The sequence below is a fragment of the Chiloscyllium plagiosum genome, chromosome 2 (genome assembly GCF_004010195.1).
Source record: "Chiloscyllium plagiosum isolate BGI_BamShark_2017 chromosome 2, ASM401019v2, whole genome shotgun sequence".
In the NCBI taxonomy this organism is placed as follows: Eukaryota; Metazoa; Chordata; class Chondrichthyes; order Orectolobiformes; family Hemiscylliidae; genus Chiloscyllium; species Chiloscyllium plagiosum.
This window is the reverse complement of record NC_057711.1, coordinates 13,325,060-13,343,579: the sequence shown is the minus strand read 5'-3', so window position 1 is coordinate 13,343,579 and position 18,520 is coordinate 13,325,060. Positions and strand designations below refer to the sequence as shown.

Genomic DNA, 18,520 nt, shown 5'->3' with positions numbered 1-18,520 from the left:
TACTTCCTTTATACTCTTCTCAGGATTCACTCGATCTATCCTGCCTATACCTTACATATGCTTCCTTCTTTTTCTTAACAAGACCCTCAATTTCTTTAGTCATCCAGCATTCCCTATCATCCTGACAGGAATATACTTTCTCTGGATTCTTGTTATCTCATTTCTGAAGGCTTCCCATTTTCCAGCCGTCCCTTTACCTGCGAACATCTGCCTCCAATCAGCTTTCAAAAGTTCTTGCCTAATACTATCAAAATTGGCCTTTCTCCAATGTAGAACTTCAACTTTTAGATCAGGTCTATTCTTTTCCATCACTATTTTAAAACGAATAGAATTATTGTCGCTGGCCCCAAAGTGCTCCCCCACTGACACCTCAGTCATCTGCCCTGCCTTATTTCCCAAGAGTAGGTCAAGTTTTGCACCTTCTCTTATAGGTACATCCACATACTGAATCAGAAAATTGTCTTGTACACACTTAAGAAATTCCTCTCCATCTAAACCTTTAACACTATGGCAGTCCCAGTCGATGTTTGGAAAGTTAAAATCCCCTACCATAACTACCCTATTATTCTCCTCCTGCTTCTTTCTCCCTCCTGTGTTTAACCAGCTTTTATATTTTCGTATTTTCTGTACTCTCCTTGATTACTCGCTGTGTCAGTGAATTTCACACTCTTGCCATTCACTGAGTATGTTAGCATCACGAGTTAAGGTTTTAAGCCTTTCTCACCCCACACCAGCCCACTCACTTTTGGAATCCATAGGATTATCAGACATACAGCATGGAAACAGGCCATTTGGCCCAACCAGCCCAAATGCTGATGTCTATGCTCTACTCAAGTTTAGGGGCGGCATGGTGGCTCAGTGGTTAGCACTGCTGCCTCACAGCACCAGTGACCCAGGTTCACTTCCAGCCTTGGGAGTCTGTCTGTGTGGAATTTGCACATTTTCCCTGTGTCTGTGGGGCTTTCCTCCGGGTACTCCAGTTTCCTCCCACAGTCCAAAGACGTGCAGGTCAGGTGGATGCTAAATTGTCTGTAGTGTACAGGGATGTGCAGACTTGCCATGGGAAATGCAAGGTTGCAGGGATAGGGTAGTTGGGTATGTCTGAGTAGAATGGTCTTCGGAGGCTCAGTGTGGACTTTATGGGCTGAACTGACTGCTTCCACAGTGTAGGGATTCTATGATTCTAAGTTCCTGTCCCATCTTTTCCATTGAATCTAACATTGGAATGCTCTATTCCTATCTCCATTACAGACATGTCTCGACCCCCTCAAATACATCTGTGGAAAGTCCCTGTATTTATTGGTAAAACCCATCTGGTTCAGTAATGCCCTTCAGGAAGGAAATCTGCTATCCTTACCTGGTGTGACCTACGTGTGACTCCAAATCTACAACAATGTGGCTGACTCTTAATTACTCTCTGGGCAATTAGGGATGGATAATAAATACTGACCTAGCTAGCGATGCCCACTTTGGTGAATGAATGAAAAGAATTAATGTTTTGAATCAAAATGACTCTATTGCTCTCAGACCAGCTGGCTATTTTCAGCTCTTCCTGTTTTTTTTTCTCTCCTCATTGTCTTGGGCTGGTTTATCACCGAGAGAGACTATTTGTCTCCCAGATATGAGAATTTGATTTGTATTCATCCAAATCTCGCTAATGACAGCACATAAGACTGAATAAACAGAGATTGACGTCTGGGGTTTTTATTAAATACAATTTGATTTGAAAGTAATTGGAAACCTGTTTATCGGAGAGATCCTGGCTAAACCCAAGCAGTTTAATCTGGATCAGGCTCCGATTTACAAGGAACAAAATAAAAGGGACGCAGGGAGAATGTGAGCTCACTGTCTCACTGAAAGGCTTAACCAGAATTACTCTGTCGCAGAGTGAGATTGCTCAGTAAACTGTGAGGCACTTTTAGCAGTAATCACTCACTCATTCGCTGAGAGCAGTGAGCTGAGAGCACAGGGTGTCTCAGACAGCATTACACCCACAGAAATGTAACCTCTGTTAGCCAAGTTTGGGCACAGTAAGCTCCCACAAGCATCAAGGTGCGGATGGTCCGATAATCTGTTTCTGTGATGTTCGGTTTAATTTATTCGCTCATGGGATTTGAACATCACTGCGTTAACCGTCATCTGGTGTGGCCCAGGAGCTACAGTCTGAGGGGGCAGTCCCTGCTTCAGTTGCTGCAGAGGCAGACCCTGGGCTGAGAAGGTGTAGGATGATCTGGCCTCAGTTTTCTCTGGGCCCCTCTTCTTAGCAGCTGAGCTTTTTGATTTCACTCACCACTTCCAATTACCTTCCACCCAGTCCCCTTCCAGAAGGCCCAGCCGTCACTGACTGTCCCCCAGTCATCAGGGTCAGTGTCCACCACCTTCAGATCTCCCTTATTGAGGTCCTTGCAGAATCATAGAATATTAGAGCACACAAGAAGGCTCTTCAGCCCATCCAGTGTGGGCTTGTAACAGAGCTGTGGATACTGAGCAGGTCGTGCCCCAAAGCAGCCAAACTGAGAATCTTTGTAACTGGAATGATCTGTGGTTTTGGCAGGTATGAAGAGTGCACCAATGTGACAGCAGAGGTGTATCTGAGAACATATCTGACTCCGTGTATAAATGAGTGTGGCACGTATGGACAGTGCAAACTGCTACGCACCAACAATTACCTGTACGCTGCCTGTGAATGTAAAGCAGGTAAGCTGTAGCCAGTTCCAGTACGGGGGTTTGTGTGCATGTTTGTGTGTGTGCGTGTGTCTGTTTGTGTGTGTGTGAGTGCGTGTGTGCGTCTATTTGTGTGTGTGCCTCTATTTTTGTGTATGTGCGTGTGAGAGAGAGAGCGTGTGTGTGTCTGAGTATGTTTGTGTGAGAGAGTATGTGTGTGTGTTTGTGTGAGAGAGTGAGATTGTGTGTCTGTGTGTGTCTGTATGTGTCTCTATTTATGTGCCGGTGTGAGTCTGAGTACGTGTGTGTGCATGTGTGTGAGTGAAAGAGTGTGTGAGTGTGTATGTGTGAGGGAGACTGTGTGTGTGAGATTGTGTTGTCTGTGTGTATGTGTGCGTGTGAGAGACCTTCAACCAGGAAGGAGGGTCACAGTACAAACCACTGTACAGCAGGAAACCTCCAATAACATTACAGAATGAAACACTCCAGCAGCAAGTATGGAGAGAGAAAAACAGGGTTAACACCCTTCATCAGAACTGGGGAAAGTTTGAGATGTATTCGGTTTTAACAGCAGTAAGATTGGGCATGAACCATGTGAGGGTCTGTCACAGGTCAATAACAGAGGGTTGAGATGGTTTAGCCTGCTAGCAGGAGAGCTAGTGAGAGCCCCATGCTGTCTCTCATTGAACCTTGTCCAACACAGTGGTAATGTCCCTGGACTAGTAATCCAGGTGAATGTTCTGGGGACATGAGTTCGATTCCCACAATAGCAGATGGTGACATTTGAATTTAATAAAGATCTGACCGAATGGTGACTGTCAATCACATCTGGTTCACCAAAGTCCTTCAGGCAAGGAAATCTGACACCCAGTCTGGCCTACACGTGACTCCAGACCCAAAGTAATGTGGTTGATACTTAAATACCCTCTGGGCAATTATGGATGGGCAATACGTATTCGTGATGCCAGTGATGCCAATATCCAGTAATGATCAGGAAGGAGATAAGACCCTGAAGTCCTGGGCAGGCTGGCAATGGGGTTTTACTGGGAGGCAGAGACCCTGGAGGTTATATACTGCTCACTGCTGATCAGTCATGGCTAGCAACACCAATCTGAATGACATTGTCACTGAGAGGGCACTGATCCAGTCCCAGAGCTGGGGTGTAAGGGGCTGGGGGAAAGGCCCTGTCCTGGGGTTCGGTAACACCCAGACCACAAGCAGCTGGCCATCTTGATTCTGATCATTGACAAAGATTGCAGAGCAGAGACAAGTGGAAATTCTTTTACACAGAGAGGAGCGGTGATCGAAAACCCAGTCTCTCACATGGGGCTGGGAGGAGAACCAATCCTCACGTTTTCAAAGATAAACTGTGTCAACTTAATATGAAATGAACATAAATTTGCAGAGCTGTGGGTTCAGAGCAGGGAGGGTGACTGATTGGGTACTGTCTGGAAAGGGCCAGCATTAACTGGAGAGGCTGAGTGGTCTCTGTCACTCTGACTGGTTTGTCCCGTTACAGGTTGGAATGGCTGGGGTTGTACTGATAACCTGGAGGCTTATTCATACAGCTTCCAGCTCCTCTCCACCCTCCTGCTGTGCCTCAGCAACCTGATGTTCGTCCCGCCTGTCGCCATAGCGATTCGCAGCGAGTATCTCCTGGAGGCCTCTGTCTACATTTTCACCATGTTTTTCTCAACGGTCAGTGCCATTATTTGCTGAATCTCTGGGAAGGGGTCGGCTTCGCTGGGGACTGTGCACAGGGTCACTTTGAACATGACAGTGGTTGTTTGACCTTTGGCCTTTGCTGAGAGAGCACAGTTGGGCCTGAGCTCCTGGTTGGGAAGGTGACCATTCGACCTCGGTGCCTCTAGATCACTGAGGCAGGGGTGATGGGGGGGGGTGGGGAGCAAGGCCACGTACAGCTCCCAATCCCTATCTCCACTAGGAGGCAGCACAAGTGACCTCTCACCTCCGACCCTGAATACCTTGCAACCTTCTATTCGCCATTCTTCAGGCACCCTCTGGTCTGCGGAACCTCAACACCTTCCATCAATGCTCTGACCCTCAATCTCTCACTTCTAGACTTCAAACCTCTGACTCTCCATTACTCCACAACCACTGATCCCCTGAACTCTTGATGCCTCACCCCCACTCCCTCCCTTCCAATCCTAATTTAACACTCCCTGACACCTCCCCTCCCACCCTGCTAGCCAGAAGCCCTCATTGGCCAATTAAATACCTCCTGGTCTGGCAGCAGGGTGAAGGAGTCTTTGTCTGGACTCCTCAGTGATCAAGATCTGTATTTGCGGTATCATGCTACCATGATAGAAAACCTCCCAAACCTATTTCCTATCAAATGTCTCACATGCATCTCTGCCTCTGGTGTATAGCATTCTCCAGCACTTTCTGACTATCAGTGTATATGAAGGGATATCTGTCTGCCTTTCCCATTTTCTCCCATAACTCTTGATTCCCTTCTGTCTCTCTCAGTGTTGAATCCACTTCATGGCCCAGCCTTGACAGCCCTCCGTGATAGATTCACCCCCTTCTGAGAGAAGAAATTCCTCCACATCTCTGTCTGAAATGTGCAATGCCTGATTCTGGGATTATTCCCTTTGGTCCTACACTCTCCCACAAGGGGAAACAATCTCCCCATATCTCCCAATGGATCTTGTATGCTCCATAGAGTCATAGGGTCATAGAGATGTACAGCATGGAAACAGACCCTTCGGTCCAACCCGTCCATGCTGACCAGATAACCCAACCCAATCTAGTCTCACCTGCCAGCACCCGGCTCATATCTCTCCAAACCCTCCCTATTCATATACCCATCCAAATGCCTCTTAAATGTTACAATTGTACCAGCCTCCACCACATCCTCTGGCAGCTCATTCCATACACGTACCACCCTCTGCGTGAAATAAATGCCCCTTAGGTCTCTTTTATATCTTTCCCCTCTCACCTTAAACCTTTGCCCTCTCGTTCTGGACTCCCCAACCCCAGAGAAAAGACTTTGTTTATTTATCCTATCCATGCCCCTCATAATTTTGTAGACCTCTATAAGGTCTCCCCTCAGTCTCTGACGCTCCAGGGAAAACAGCCCCAGCCTGTTCAACCTCTCCCTGTAGCTCAGATCCTCCAACCCTGGCAACATCCTTGTAAGTCTAAGGTCTCCCCACATTCTTATATAGTCCAACAAATACAGGCCCAACCTTTCCTTTTCAGACAGTCTGTTGATACCATGTGACCATAAGAGATAGGAATAGGAGAAGGCCATTCAGTCCCTTGAGCCTGTTCCATCATTCAATAGGATCATGACTGATCTGACATTCCTCACTTCCAATTTTCTGTTCTTTCCTTGTAATACTTTGAATTCAGTAAAGATCAAGAATACATCGATCTGGTATTACCGAGTGGGCACTCGCTGGACTGTCTCCAATGCCAATATATCTTTTCTTAGGTATATTCACAGTGTACCAGCTCCAGTCAGACTAGTATCTTGGTCTACCTAACTAGTATTGCGTACAGTTCGAGCAAAACTTCTACTCCCCTTCTACTCTATTCCCTTTGAAATAAAGGTCAACATTCCATTTGCTTTCCCTATTTCCAGTAGACTTTATGTTTCTTTATGTTTCATGGATGCGGACTCCCAATCTCTCTGTTCTGTATCATTCTCCAATCTTTGACCATTTAAATAACATTCAGCCCCTTGATGAGCTTTCCTGCCTTCCCCCAAAACATTAAACTGTTTTGTCGATCAAAGCTCTGTCTACATCAGCCTCAAACCTATTCCTTGACCCAGCGTCCACAGCTTGCTGAGGGAGAGAATTACAAAGACAAAGGATCCTGTCAGGGATTCCTGTTCATCCCCATCTCTTTATTTTGAAACAGATCCCCTAATTCCTCATAGAGATAACCACATTCCAGCCCCTGTGCCTGACGCTCCTCCTCTGTTTGGGAGTGACTCCCTGTAACTTTCAGAGGGTTTCCTGTTGTCTGTGAGGTGACACTAGCTGTTGTTCCCACCCTCCTGCCCCCTGCAGTTTTACCACGCGTGTGACCAGCCTGGGATCGTGGTCTTCTGTATCATGGAGTATGATGTGCTGCAGTTCTGTGACTTCCTGGGATCACTGATGTCTGTCTGGGTCACGGTTATTGCCATGGCGAGGCTGCAACCAATCATCAAGCAGGTTAGTCTCCACCTTGACAGGCCAAGTGGGGCCCTGTCTCACAGCAATCCGGGACCATCCAACTGTTCACCCCCATCCCTGCTGCTGTTCTCCCTCTCACTATCTCCCTCTCACGAGCAAGCACACGTCACTGACGGCTTTCCCAGATGTTCGCTTTCGAGATTTTCTTTGTACGTTGTTACAAAGCTGAGGTTTATTCTCGTTTATCCACGTGATCAGTCTCTGTCAATGAGACAGATCCAGAGATGAGGTGAGGAAATCCCTCAGTGGGGGAGAATCCTGGGCAACTGGCTACATGTCACCCCTCTCTCTCAATCATTGCCCACACACCATGTTCACATTTACTTATTTCGTTTCAAAGGAGTCTAGCATCAATTTCATTTTGATGGGATGTGGACATCGCTGGCTGGGCCAGCACTTGTTGCCCATTGCTAATTGCCCCTTGAGAAGTTGGGGTGAGCTGCCTTCTTGAACTGCTGCAGTCCATGTGTTGTAGGTAGACCCACAATACCCTTAGAGAAGGAATTCCAGGATTTTGACTGAGCGACAGTGAAGGAACAGTGATATATTTCCAAGTCAGGATATTGACAGCAATTTAATTCCTTGGAAACTTTGGAAGTATCCCTGGATGACCATGAATACTGTCGGCCTGTCATTTCTCGTACATTGGCCATCCAGGAGTTGGCCCATCATCCAGCTCCTACTGTTCAATAGATTTGATGGAGCAATGGTTTCGTCAGCGAGTTTTCTCTTTCTAGATTCCAGATTCCAATCGCAAGGTTCCCCAGCCTCCTGGCTCCATATCTTCCATGTGACCGCAGTTAGGATATTCCCAGAGTGAAGGTAAAACTGACCCAGTTAGCACAGTATCAGGATAACTGGATATGGCGGCTGCTTAGTTATGTAAATGCACCAGTAATTCACAGATCGGAATGAGGGATCTCTGGATATAAGTTCAAAATTCATCACAGGAATTTAAATTACAGCTAATTAAATAAAAAATTAGGATAAAATGTTAAAAACAGTAACAGTGTCTGTGAAACTATCAGCAAATACCTGATACGGACACAATCGGGGAAAGAATGATCTGAAAACCTATTAAAGCAGCACAGATTCATATCAGGACGGCTTGATGGGGACAGTGTAGAGCCAGCTTTGCTCTGTATCTTACCCCATGCTGTCCCTGTCTTGGGAGTGTTTGGTCGTGGACAGTGTAAAGGGAGATTTACTCTGTATCTAATCCTGTGCTGTCCCTGACCTGGGAGTGTTTGATGGGGACAGTGTAGAGGGATTAAAGATTTAACAGCAATCTAAGTTTGTTCAGTGCATCGCATCAACTGTATGACATTTTAATCATTTACCCTCCGAACAGCATCCCATCCAGACTAATCCCCCTACCCTATCCCCGTAATACTGTTTATCCACCTAACCTAAACATCCCTAGGTGAGGTGTTAAAGAGATTATAGAGGTATTGGTGGTGATCTTTTAGGAATCCCTGGAGTATGTGAGGGGCCCAGAGGACTGGAAAATGCCGAATATAAGTCCCCTATTTAAGAAGAGAGAGAGGCAGAAGACAGGAAACTAAAGGCCTGTTAGCCTGACCTCAGTGGTTAGCAAGGTTTCAGAGTCCATTATTATGGACGAGATTCTGAAGTGCATGATAAAATAGGGCAGAGTCAGCATGGCTTCGTCAAGGGGAGGTCGCGTCTGACAAATCTGTTAGAATACTTTGAGGAGGTAATGAGCAAGTTAGACAAAGGAGAGCCAGTGAACATGACCTAATGGGATTTCCAGAACAAGGTGACAAGGTGCTGCACAGAGCTGGTTGAGAACTCTGGCTCTGTACTCGATGGAGTTTAGAAGGATCAGGGGGAATCGGATTGATAATTATAGAATACCGAGAGGCCTGAACAGGAAGAATGTGGAGAAGATGTTTCCACTAGTAAAGAGATTAAGACTTGAAGGTACAGTCTCAGAGTGAAGGGGTAACCCTTTAGAACCGAGATGAGGAGGAATTTCTTCAGCCAGAGGGTGGGGAATCTGTGGAATTCATTGTCGCAGAGGATTGTGGAGGCCATGTCATTGAGTGTATTTGAGACAGAGATGGAGAGGTTCTTGATTAGTAAGGGGACCAAGGGTTGCTGGGAGAAAGCAGGAGAATGGACTTGAGAAACACATCAGCTATGACCAAATGGGGGAGCAGACTCGATGGGCTGATGGGCCTAATTCTCCTCCTATATTTTATCGTCCTGTGAAAGAGTACTGCCAGTGTATCCACACTCTGACCTACACCTTTTTGCCAAGGATCAGGTCCGGGAGACTTGCCAGCCTTTAACCCCATTAGTTTCCAAGGTACTTTTCCTTTTGTGATAATTCTTGGATTCAGTTCCTCTCCCTCTTTTGCTATTTGAATATTTAATAATATTGGAATGCTATTGGTGGTTTCTGCTATGAAGACAGATGCAAAGTATTTCTTTAACTCCTGTCTCATTTCTTGGTACCCCATTCTGATTTCCCCCACCTCATTCTCTCAGGAGCCATTGCCCACTTTGACCTCCCTCTTCCTTTTCATGTATTTCAGGAAGCTCTTACTGTCCATCTTGATATTACTTTCCAGTTTACGCTCAAAGCTTTTCTTCTGCCTCTTTTTTAAAATGGTTGTCTTTTATTGGTTTTTAAAAGTTTCTCAATCCTCTTGGCTGACCACTAACCTTTGCCACATTGGATATATTTTCTTTCAATATGATGCTGTCCTTAACCTTTTGGGTTAACCGTGGTTGGGTTTCTCCCCTTAGTGTTGTTTTCATTCGCATCTATTTGCAGAGACCACCGTAGGCCAGAGACAAGGCCTGGTGTTTTCTGAGTCGAGAGTGTGGTGCTGGAAAAGCACAGCCAGTCAGGCAGCATCCGAGGAGCAGGAGAGTCGACATTTTGGGCAAGAGCCCTTCATCAGGAATTTTGTGTTTTCTGATGTTGAATCCTCCTTCCTCACTGAGATCTATTTTTGCTGTGAGCCATGAACTATTTTCTTAAAAGTCTGCCATTGTTCCTCAACTACCTTTGCTGCTACACTCCTTTCCCAGTCCACTCCAGCCAGCTGTACCCTCTCAGGGTGGCACAGTGGTTAGCACTGCTGCCTCACAATGCCAGGGACCTGGATTCGATTCCAGCATTGGGTGACTGTGCGGAGTTTGCACATTCTCTCTGTCTGTGTGGGTTTCTAGTTTTCTCCCACGGTCCAACGATGTGCAAGTTAGATCCATTGGCCATAGGGAATGCAGGGGTTGTACGGGGTGGGTCTGGGTGGGATACTCTTTGGAGGGACTTGATGGACCAAATGGTCTGATTCCACACTGTAGGGATTCTATTCCTTTGTAGTAACCCTGATTTAAGTTTAGCTCAGTTGTTTCCAACTCAAGTTCCTCCTTCTTAAACTAAATGCTAAATTCTACCATGTTATGGTCACTATTTCCAAGGGGATATTTTACTCTGACATTGTTTATCAAACCTATCTCATTAAACATTACTAGATCCAAAATAACCTGATTCCCCAGTTGGATCCACAACAATTTGTTCTGAGAAAGCTATTGTTTGTGATGCTGGCCATGAAATTATTATTGGTTGTCTTAAAATTCCTTCTGGTTCACTAATATCCTTCAGAGAAAGAAATCTGCCATCCTTCCATCATCTGTTGTTAAGAAGGAGCTAGCTATATTTCCCAGGGATGAAGGGATCAAAGGGTATGGGGAGAATTTGGGAAAGGGAACTGAGTTGGAAGATTGGCCATGATCAAATTGAATGGTAGAGCCCAGGCTTGAAGGGCTGAATGGCCTATTCCTCCTGTTGTCTTCAATGCTTCTGGCCTACTTGTGACTCTAGACACACAGCAATACAGTTGTCTCTGACCTGCCCTCTGAAATGGCCTCACAAGCCACTCAGTTCAAGGGCAGATAGGGGTGGGCAACAAATGCTGGCCTTAACACCTGGCCCTCTCACATCTGATGAGAAAATAAATTTAAAACGCTAATTATGGGATCTTGCTGTGTTCCGATTGCCACATTTTCCCACATTGCCCCTTGTTGACTGTGGTCATGGAAGGTGCTACATAAATGCAAGCTGTTACTTTTCTTCTCACCTAATCGCAGAGACCGCCATTGGCCAGAGACCAGGCCTTGTGACCTGGGCATCGGCACACCACCCACTGTGTGCCCCAACCGAGATGCCCTGCAGTCTGTACCATTCACTGTGACGTTATCTGGAACAGAGTGGATTAAATCCAAGCTGTTAGTTGTTGGTACTGGACTTGACCTGTGTGAGTACAGCAGGTCGGAACAGGATAAATATAGCTTTTGGTTGTGGGATATCCCTGATTCAAAGAAATCCTTGTTTCACTGGTTGACAGAAATTGCCTTCTGGGAAGAACTAGGGATTAGGATTAGGTCTTTCATCCCCATGAGCCTGATTTAACTAGATCATGGCTGATCGGAATCTATATGCTACAAGGTGTTTTGGAGGCAGATTCAACTGGGAGTGAATTGGATGATTGTTTGAAAAGAGGAGAACTTGCAAGGTTGCATGGGATGGGCAGGGGACTATCACTATCAACGTCCTGGGGGTTACCATTAACCAGAAACAGAACTGGACTCGCCACATAAACACATAACAGCAGGTTGGAGGCAAGGAATACTGCAGTGAGTAACTCCCCAAAGCCTCTCCATCATCTACAAGACACGAGTCAGGAGTGTGATGGAATACTCCCCACTTGCCAGGATCGATGTCCCTCCAACAACACCCGAAAAACTCAACACCACCCAGAATAATGCAGACTGCTTGATTGTTACCACATCCACAAGCACCACTCCCTCCACCACTGACGCTCAGTAGCAACAGTGCATACCATCTCCAAGACACACTGCAGAAATTTGCCAAATATCCTCAAACAGCACCTTCCAAACCCACGATCACTTCCATCTAGAAAGATAAGGGCAGCAGATACATGGGAACACCATCTTCCAGCAAGTTCCCCTCCAAGTGACTCAGTATCCTGATTTGGAAATATATCACCCCTCCGTTGCTCTCGCTGGGTCACAACCCTAGAATTCCCTCCCTCAGGGCGGTGTGCGTCCACCTACAGCACATGGACTGCAGTGGTTCCAGAAAGAAATTTACCATCACCTTCTCAAGAGCAACGAGGGATGGGTAATAATTGCAGACCCAGCCAGCAATGCTAATCTTGCGAGTAGATATATAAAAAAAAGTTGAGGTGTTCTTGTAGAGAGCTAGAACGGACTTGATGGGCCAAGCAGCCTCCTCCTGTACTGTGTCACCCTCTGATTCCCCGATCACATTGCACAGAACACTTCATTCTGTAGCCCTTGATATCCTTGAACAATTCTTCAGGCAGATTGGTGACATGTTCTGACCAACAAAACAAGAGTAAACCTCGTTCTCACTGAGAGCAGTTGAATATTAAGTTAAAGCGAAGACAGCATAGATAATTAAAATATCTGTCATTGATGGTTTATTATATCACATATCATCATGATGACCCTTGCCCTTTGCACTTTGACAGATCTTGTACTTGCTGGGAGCCATGTTGCTGTCGATGGCTTTGCAGTTGGATCGGCATGGACTGTGGAATCTTCTGGGACCAAGCCTCTTTGCTCTCGGCATTATGGCCATCGCTTGGGTAGGGAGATGGATATTCACCCTTTTTGTATCTGCTGCATTGGCTGTATGTAATCATTCTGAGGAAGAACGGAGTTGTTCTGGTGCAGAAAGAGACCATTTGGCCCATTGTGCCCTGCACTGCTTCTATCGCCTCGTGTCAATCTCCTGCCTTTTCTCCATACCCTTGTAGACCATTCTTTCCCAATAACCATCCAATGCTCTCCTCGTTTGAACCTGCCACATTTCCAGGCAGCGTGTTCCAGCCCCTAACTACTCACTGAGTGAAAAAGTTTGTAATCACATTACCCTTGCTTTGTTTGCACATCATTTTCAATTTACATCCCCTCATTCCTTTTCCTTTGATGAGCTGGAACAGCATCTCCTGATCTACCAGCTCACTCATGATTTTGTAAACCTCTGCCAAATCTCAGTCAGTGAAATACAAGTCTGAAATGCAAACAGAAATTGCTTGAGAAACTCAGCAGGTCTGGCAGCATCAATGGAGAGAGAAACAGAATTAATGCTTCAAGTGTGTTATACTAGACTCAAAATTATACCTCTTTCTCTTTCTCCGCAGGTACTGTCAGTCCTGCTGAGTATCTCCAGCAATTTATGCTGTAATTTCAGATCTCCGCAATTGACAGGATTTTGTTTCATTTTGTGCCTGTGGGAAGCATCAGAAATATTTTGAGTGGCTCTGGTCTAGTTCATCAGCCAGATTGTGTCTACAGCCAACCCGATGTTAGAGGGTTTGAGCTCTCAGGAGAGGCTGAATAGGCTGGGGCTGTTTACCCTGGAGCATCGGGGACTGAGGGGTGACCTGATAGAAGTTTATAAAACCATTAGGGGCATGGACAGGATAAATAAACAAGGTCTTTTTTTTTCAGGCTAGGGGAGTCCAAAACTAGAGGGCATTGTTTTAAGATGAGAGGGGAAAAATATAACAGGGACGTAAGGGGCAACTTTTTCACACAGGGTGGAGGCTGGTACTATTATAACATTTAAAAGGCATCTGGATGGATATATGAATAGGAAGGGTGTAGAGGGATAGGGGCCAAGGTCTGGCAAATGGGACAAGTTAAATTTAGGGTTTCTGATCGGCATGGATGAGTTGGGCCGAAGGGTCTGTTTCCATGCTGTACATCTCAATGACTCTATGTTGTTCATCCAGAGGCTTGTGTTCTTGTCTCTAAGTGTCTGAATTAGCCTTATTGCAGAGACTGGAGCTGGGCTGACTCCCCTATTGCCTGTACTGAGCCAGAACTTCATTCTCGGGGGTACCTTCTCTTGTATAAGATATTAAACTGATGCCCCACCTGCTATGCAAAGATGAAGAGGGGTATTCAATAGATATCAAAGAAACAATATCATTCAGTTACAAAATATTCTGATCATCATCACATTACAGTTTGTGGGAGCTGCCTGTGTACAAATTAGCTGTCGTGTTTATCTACACTGGAGACTACGCTTAAAAGCATATCATTGACATGAAGAGTTTTACAATGTCTGATTCAGAATTGGAGTCATAAAGGAAATTCTTCCCATCTTCCCTCTGACTCTCTGGCCAATCTCCTGATTCCTCCCAGTGGGAAAAGTCTCCTCCCCGTCCACTCTTATCAAAACGCTTCATGCCTTTGAAACCTCGATGAAAGCTCCCATGAATCCTTCCTGTTGAAAGGGGAATAGTTGCCGTTTGCTCAGTCTCTCCACATAACTGAGGAGCTGGCACCATGACAGGAAATCTTCTCCGCACCATCTGCATAGCCATGGCAACCCTTTCGAAAGTGCGGCACTCAACATAACACCTTAGCTGACACACTGTGTCTTAAAATCATTTATCACACACAATCATTTGGTGATACGGAACCTGAGTGTCACTGCAAAGTCGGAGGTGTGGCTGAAATGTCGTATTGTCTTGGTGCTGGCGATGAAATAGTGGGAGGATACTGTCATTATCCTTCCACAACAGTTGGGGAAATTTGAATTCACTAAAAAATTAGTCCAATGGTGGCCATTGTCAACTGTTGTACCAATCCATCTGGTTCACTAATGTCATTTAGGGAAATAACTCTACTATCCTTACTTGGTCTGGCCTATACGTAACTCCAGATCCACATCAATGTACTTGACTCTTAACTGCTCTCTGAGCAACTAGGGCGAGACAATAGATGCTGGTCTATCCAGGAGAAAGTGAGGTCTGCAGATGCTGGAGATCAAAGTTGAAACTTTATTGCTGGAACAGCACAGCAGGTCAGGCAGCATCCAGGGAGCAGGAGATTCGACGTTTCGGGCACAGGCCCTTCTTCAGGAATGAAGAAGGGCCTGTGCCCGAAACGTCGAATCTCCTGTTCCCTGGATGCTGCCTGACCTGCTGTGCTGTTCCAGCAATAAAGTTTCAACCTCAATGCTGGTCTATCCAGTAATGCCTGGAAGGAATTCAAAAAGTACTATCAGGACAAATGCAAGAATATCAAATTTCAATAGTTACAACAATTCCTACCTCAGGAGGCCACACATGGAGTACTGTGTTCAGTTTTGGTCATCTTGCTATAGGAAGGACGTTATTAAACTGGAAAGAGTGCAGAAGAAATTTACAAGGATGTTGCCTGGATTCAGTGATTTGAGTTACAGCGAGAGGTTAGACAAACTAGGACCTTTTTTCTTTAGAGCATAGGAGACTGAGGGAGGATCTTGAGACATCATGAGAGGCATGGACAGGGTGAATGCACTCAGTCATTTTCCCAGGGTTGGGGAATTGAGGACTAGAGGGCATCGAGGTTTAAGGTTAGAGGGGAAAGAATAAAAGGGAATCTGAGGGGCAATGTTTTTACGCAGAGGGTGGTATGCGTATGGAATGAGATGCCAGCGGAAGTTGTTGAGGTGGGTACATTAACAACATTTAAAAGGCATTTGGACAAATATATGGATAGGAAAGGATTACGTGGATATGGACCAAGTGCAGGGAAATGGAGTTAGTGTAGATGGACATTTTGTTCGACATGGACCAAGTGTGGGCCAAAGAGTCTGTCTCCGTGTATAGGACTCTGTGACTTTAGGAGCAAAAATGCTTCCAAAAGGAGTCTTTTGTTCTGTTGAATGACCTGGGAGCTTGGAGAGCCTATAATTCCCTGTTACTTATTCCATGGTAATGCCTCAGCCAATCAGAATTGATTTTCCAACGCAACAGTGCACTATGCTCCTGCAGTATAAATTGTTGTGATTGTTTGAAAATTGGCATTCTTGCATTGGTCCTGATGGATGGCAAGGTGAAAAGTTTCAGGGACTGTCTCTCTTTTCAGCAAGACTTGGTTGTACCTAATTATGCCACACCATACGTGATAAAGATTCACCTTAAAAGATTCACCAGCGGCACGGTAGCCCAGTGGTTGGCACTGCTGCCTCACAGCGCCAGGAACTCGGGTTCGCTTCTGACCTCAGGTGACCGTCTGTGTGGAGTAATCGACGTTTATCAGGGCTTTTGCCCGAAACGTCGCTTTTACTGCTCCTCGGATGCTGCCTGAACTGCTGTGCTCTTCCAGCACCACTAATCCAGAATCTGGTTTCCAGCATCTGCAGTCATTGTTTTTGCCTAGTCAGGAGTAAATGTCAGGGAATGGGTCTGGGTGGGTTATTCTTCGGAGGGTCGGTGTGGATTTGTTGGGCCGAAGAGCCTGTTTCCACACTGTAGGGAATTTAATCTAATACACAATAGCTTGAGTGATAGATCCTGTAAAAGTACAGCTTGCCTCCATGACGTTCTGCTTCCCTTTCTCTCACAGACTGTACGTACAATCCGCAGACGTCACTGTTACCCTCCGACCTGGAAGCGCTGGGTCTTCTACCTTTTCCCTGGCACAGTCATCGCCACGTTCGCCGTGGCGCTGTACGCCTTCGTGGAGACTGAGGAGAACTACTTCTACATCCATAGCATCTGGCACATGCTGATCGCTGGCAGTGTGGGCTTCCTGCTGCCTCCCACCACCAGGCCCGAGGGAGCGGCCAACGCCAAAGGGGTGGTCCCTCTGCCGAGGAAGAGGGGCTGCGGATACCGTCTCTGTGTCAATGAGCACGAGGAGATGGGGTTGGTCGATCCAAGCCTAGTATCTGTGAACAGCATTTGCAGCAGCTGATGTTGCTGGGAGTTGGACTTGCAGTAAAACAACAGGAATTCCCTCTCTCTCTCTCTTTGTACACCCACCATGCCCCAACCTTGATGAAAAACTGGGATGAACGTCACAGAGAACAGAGAGAGAGGGAAATATGAACAGGTGCTCTGTACATAAACCAAACCTGAGACTGGGCAGCTCCAGAACTTTCCATTCTGTCATTGGAATCTCCACATGCCTTCTCACCTACCCACTCTCGACCCCCTCCAGAACTATTTGAAATGCAAGAATGGGGAGAGGAGGGCTCCCTCAGTATTTGTCTCAATAAAATTGTATTAAAAAATTTTTTGAATTCACATTTTTCGTTTCAAAAATGTGTGAGACTCCCTTTAAAAGGTTTACGAGGATGTTGCCAGGGTTGGAGGGCTTGAACTGTAGGGAGAGGCTGAATAGGCTGGGGCTGTTTTCCCTGGAACATCAGAGGCTGTCAGGTGACCTTATAGAGGTTTATAGAATCATGAGGGGCATGGATAGGGTGAATAGCCAAGATCTTGTCCTCAAGGTAGGGGATTCCAGAACTAGAGGGCTTGAGTTGAGAGTGAGAGGGGACAGATATAAAAAGGACCTAAGGGGCAACGTCTTTATGCAGAGGGTGATGTGTGTATGGAATGAGCTGTCAGAGGAAGTGGTGGAGGCTGGTATCATTACAACATTTCAAAGGCAGGAGAAAGTGAGGGCTGCAGATGCTGGAGATCAGAGCTGAAAATGTGTTGCTGGAAAAGTGCAGCAGGTCAGGCAGCATCCAAGGAGCAGGAGAATCGACGTTACGGGCATGAGCCCTTCCGAAACGTCGATTGTCCTGCTCCTTGGATGCTGCCTGACCTGCTGCGCTTTTCCAGCAACACATTTTCAGCGAACATTTCAAAGGCATCTGGATAGTTGTATGAAGAGGAAGGGTTTAAAGGACTATGGGCTAAATGCTGGCAAATGACTAGATTAGTTTAGGATATTTGATTGGCATGGACAATTTGGACTGAACGGTCTGTTTCCGTGCTGTACATCTCTATGACTCGCTGGCTGCATAACTCAGAAGCAAGAGAATCGAACTGTCTGGGGTGAGCTACCATCAGATCTCACAGTCAAATGATCCCAGAATCGAGAGGTCATAACTATCAGGAATAGTTGCACAGGCTGGAGCACTTCCAGGTAGAAAAGAGAAGACTGAGGGAATCAATTGATCGAAGTCTTGACAATTTAAGTTCGATCAGGTAGATGGTAGTGAAGTTTTTCACCGAGAGTGTTGTGTCCAGTTTCCAGGTCACCACCCTTCGGGAAGGATGTGAGGATCGTTGAGTAGATACAGAGGACATTTGCCGGAGAAGTTCCAGGGGTGAGGTGTTTTAGTTACAAGGTTACATAGGAGATGCTGAGGTTACTCTCCCAGCAGCAAAGAGGATTTACCTCGGAGTCAACCTACAGGGTAACCTGTAATTTCCTGCTGCTTTCTCAGCCAATCAGAAAGTCAACTTGGCAACCAATCAGCACCATTTACTCCTGCAGTATAAATTATTGTGATTGTTTGAAATTTGGTATTCTTGTGTTTTGTCCTGATGAAAAGCTTTGCCTGTCTTTGTCTGTCTCTATCCTTTCAACAATATTCAAAGAGAAGGGTTTTTAAAAGCTTGGGTTTTCCCTGTACCTGTGATATGTGTGTGTATCAGATTAACAGACAAAGTACTGGGGCTGCAAGGTTTAAGTGATCCGAACAATTTGTATAAACCTGGCTTTATTTCCCTGAGCTTTAGGAGCTTGAGGGTGTGGTCTGACTAAAAATATTAAAGGGATTTGATCGGGAAGACTGGGGACAATCTGCCTGTGCTGAGCAGGGG

At 46.0% G+C, this 18,520-nt stretch overlaps 1 protein-coding gene across 1 annotated transcript in view; it reads left to right on the top strand.

Annotated features, from left to right (window-relative positions):
- Positions 1-16,944, top strand: part of tmem8b (transmembrane protein 8B) — a 79,016-nt gene extending 62,072 nt beyond the window's left edge. Inside the window, exons 5-9 of the mRNA XM_043704301.1 lie at positions 2,555-2,697; positions 4,184-4,362; positions 6,708-6,854; positions 12,428-12,544; positions 16,305-16,944. Coding sequence (XP_043560236.1) covers positions 2,555-2,697; positions 4,184-4,362; positions 6,708-6,854; positions 12,428-12,544; positions 16,305-16,655 — 937 coding nt within the window. The 3' untranslated portion in view covers positions 16,656-16,944. The remainder of the gene's footprint in view (positions 1-2,554; positions 2,698-4,183; positions 4,363-6,707; positions 6,855-12,427; positions 12,545-16,304) is intronic.
- The last annotated feature ends 1,576 nt before the right edge of the window (positions 16,945-18,520 follow it).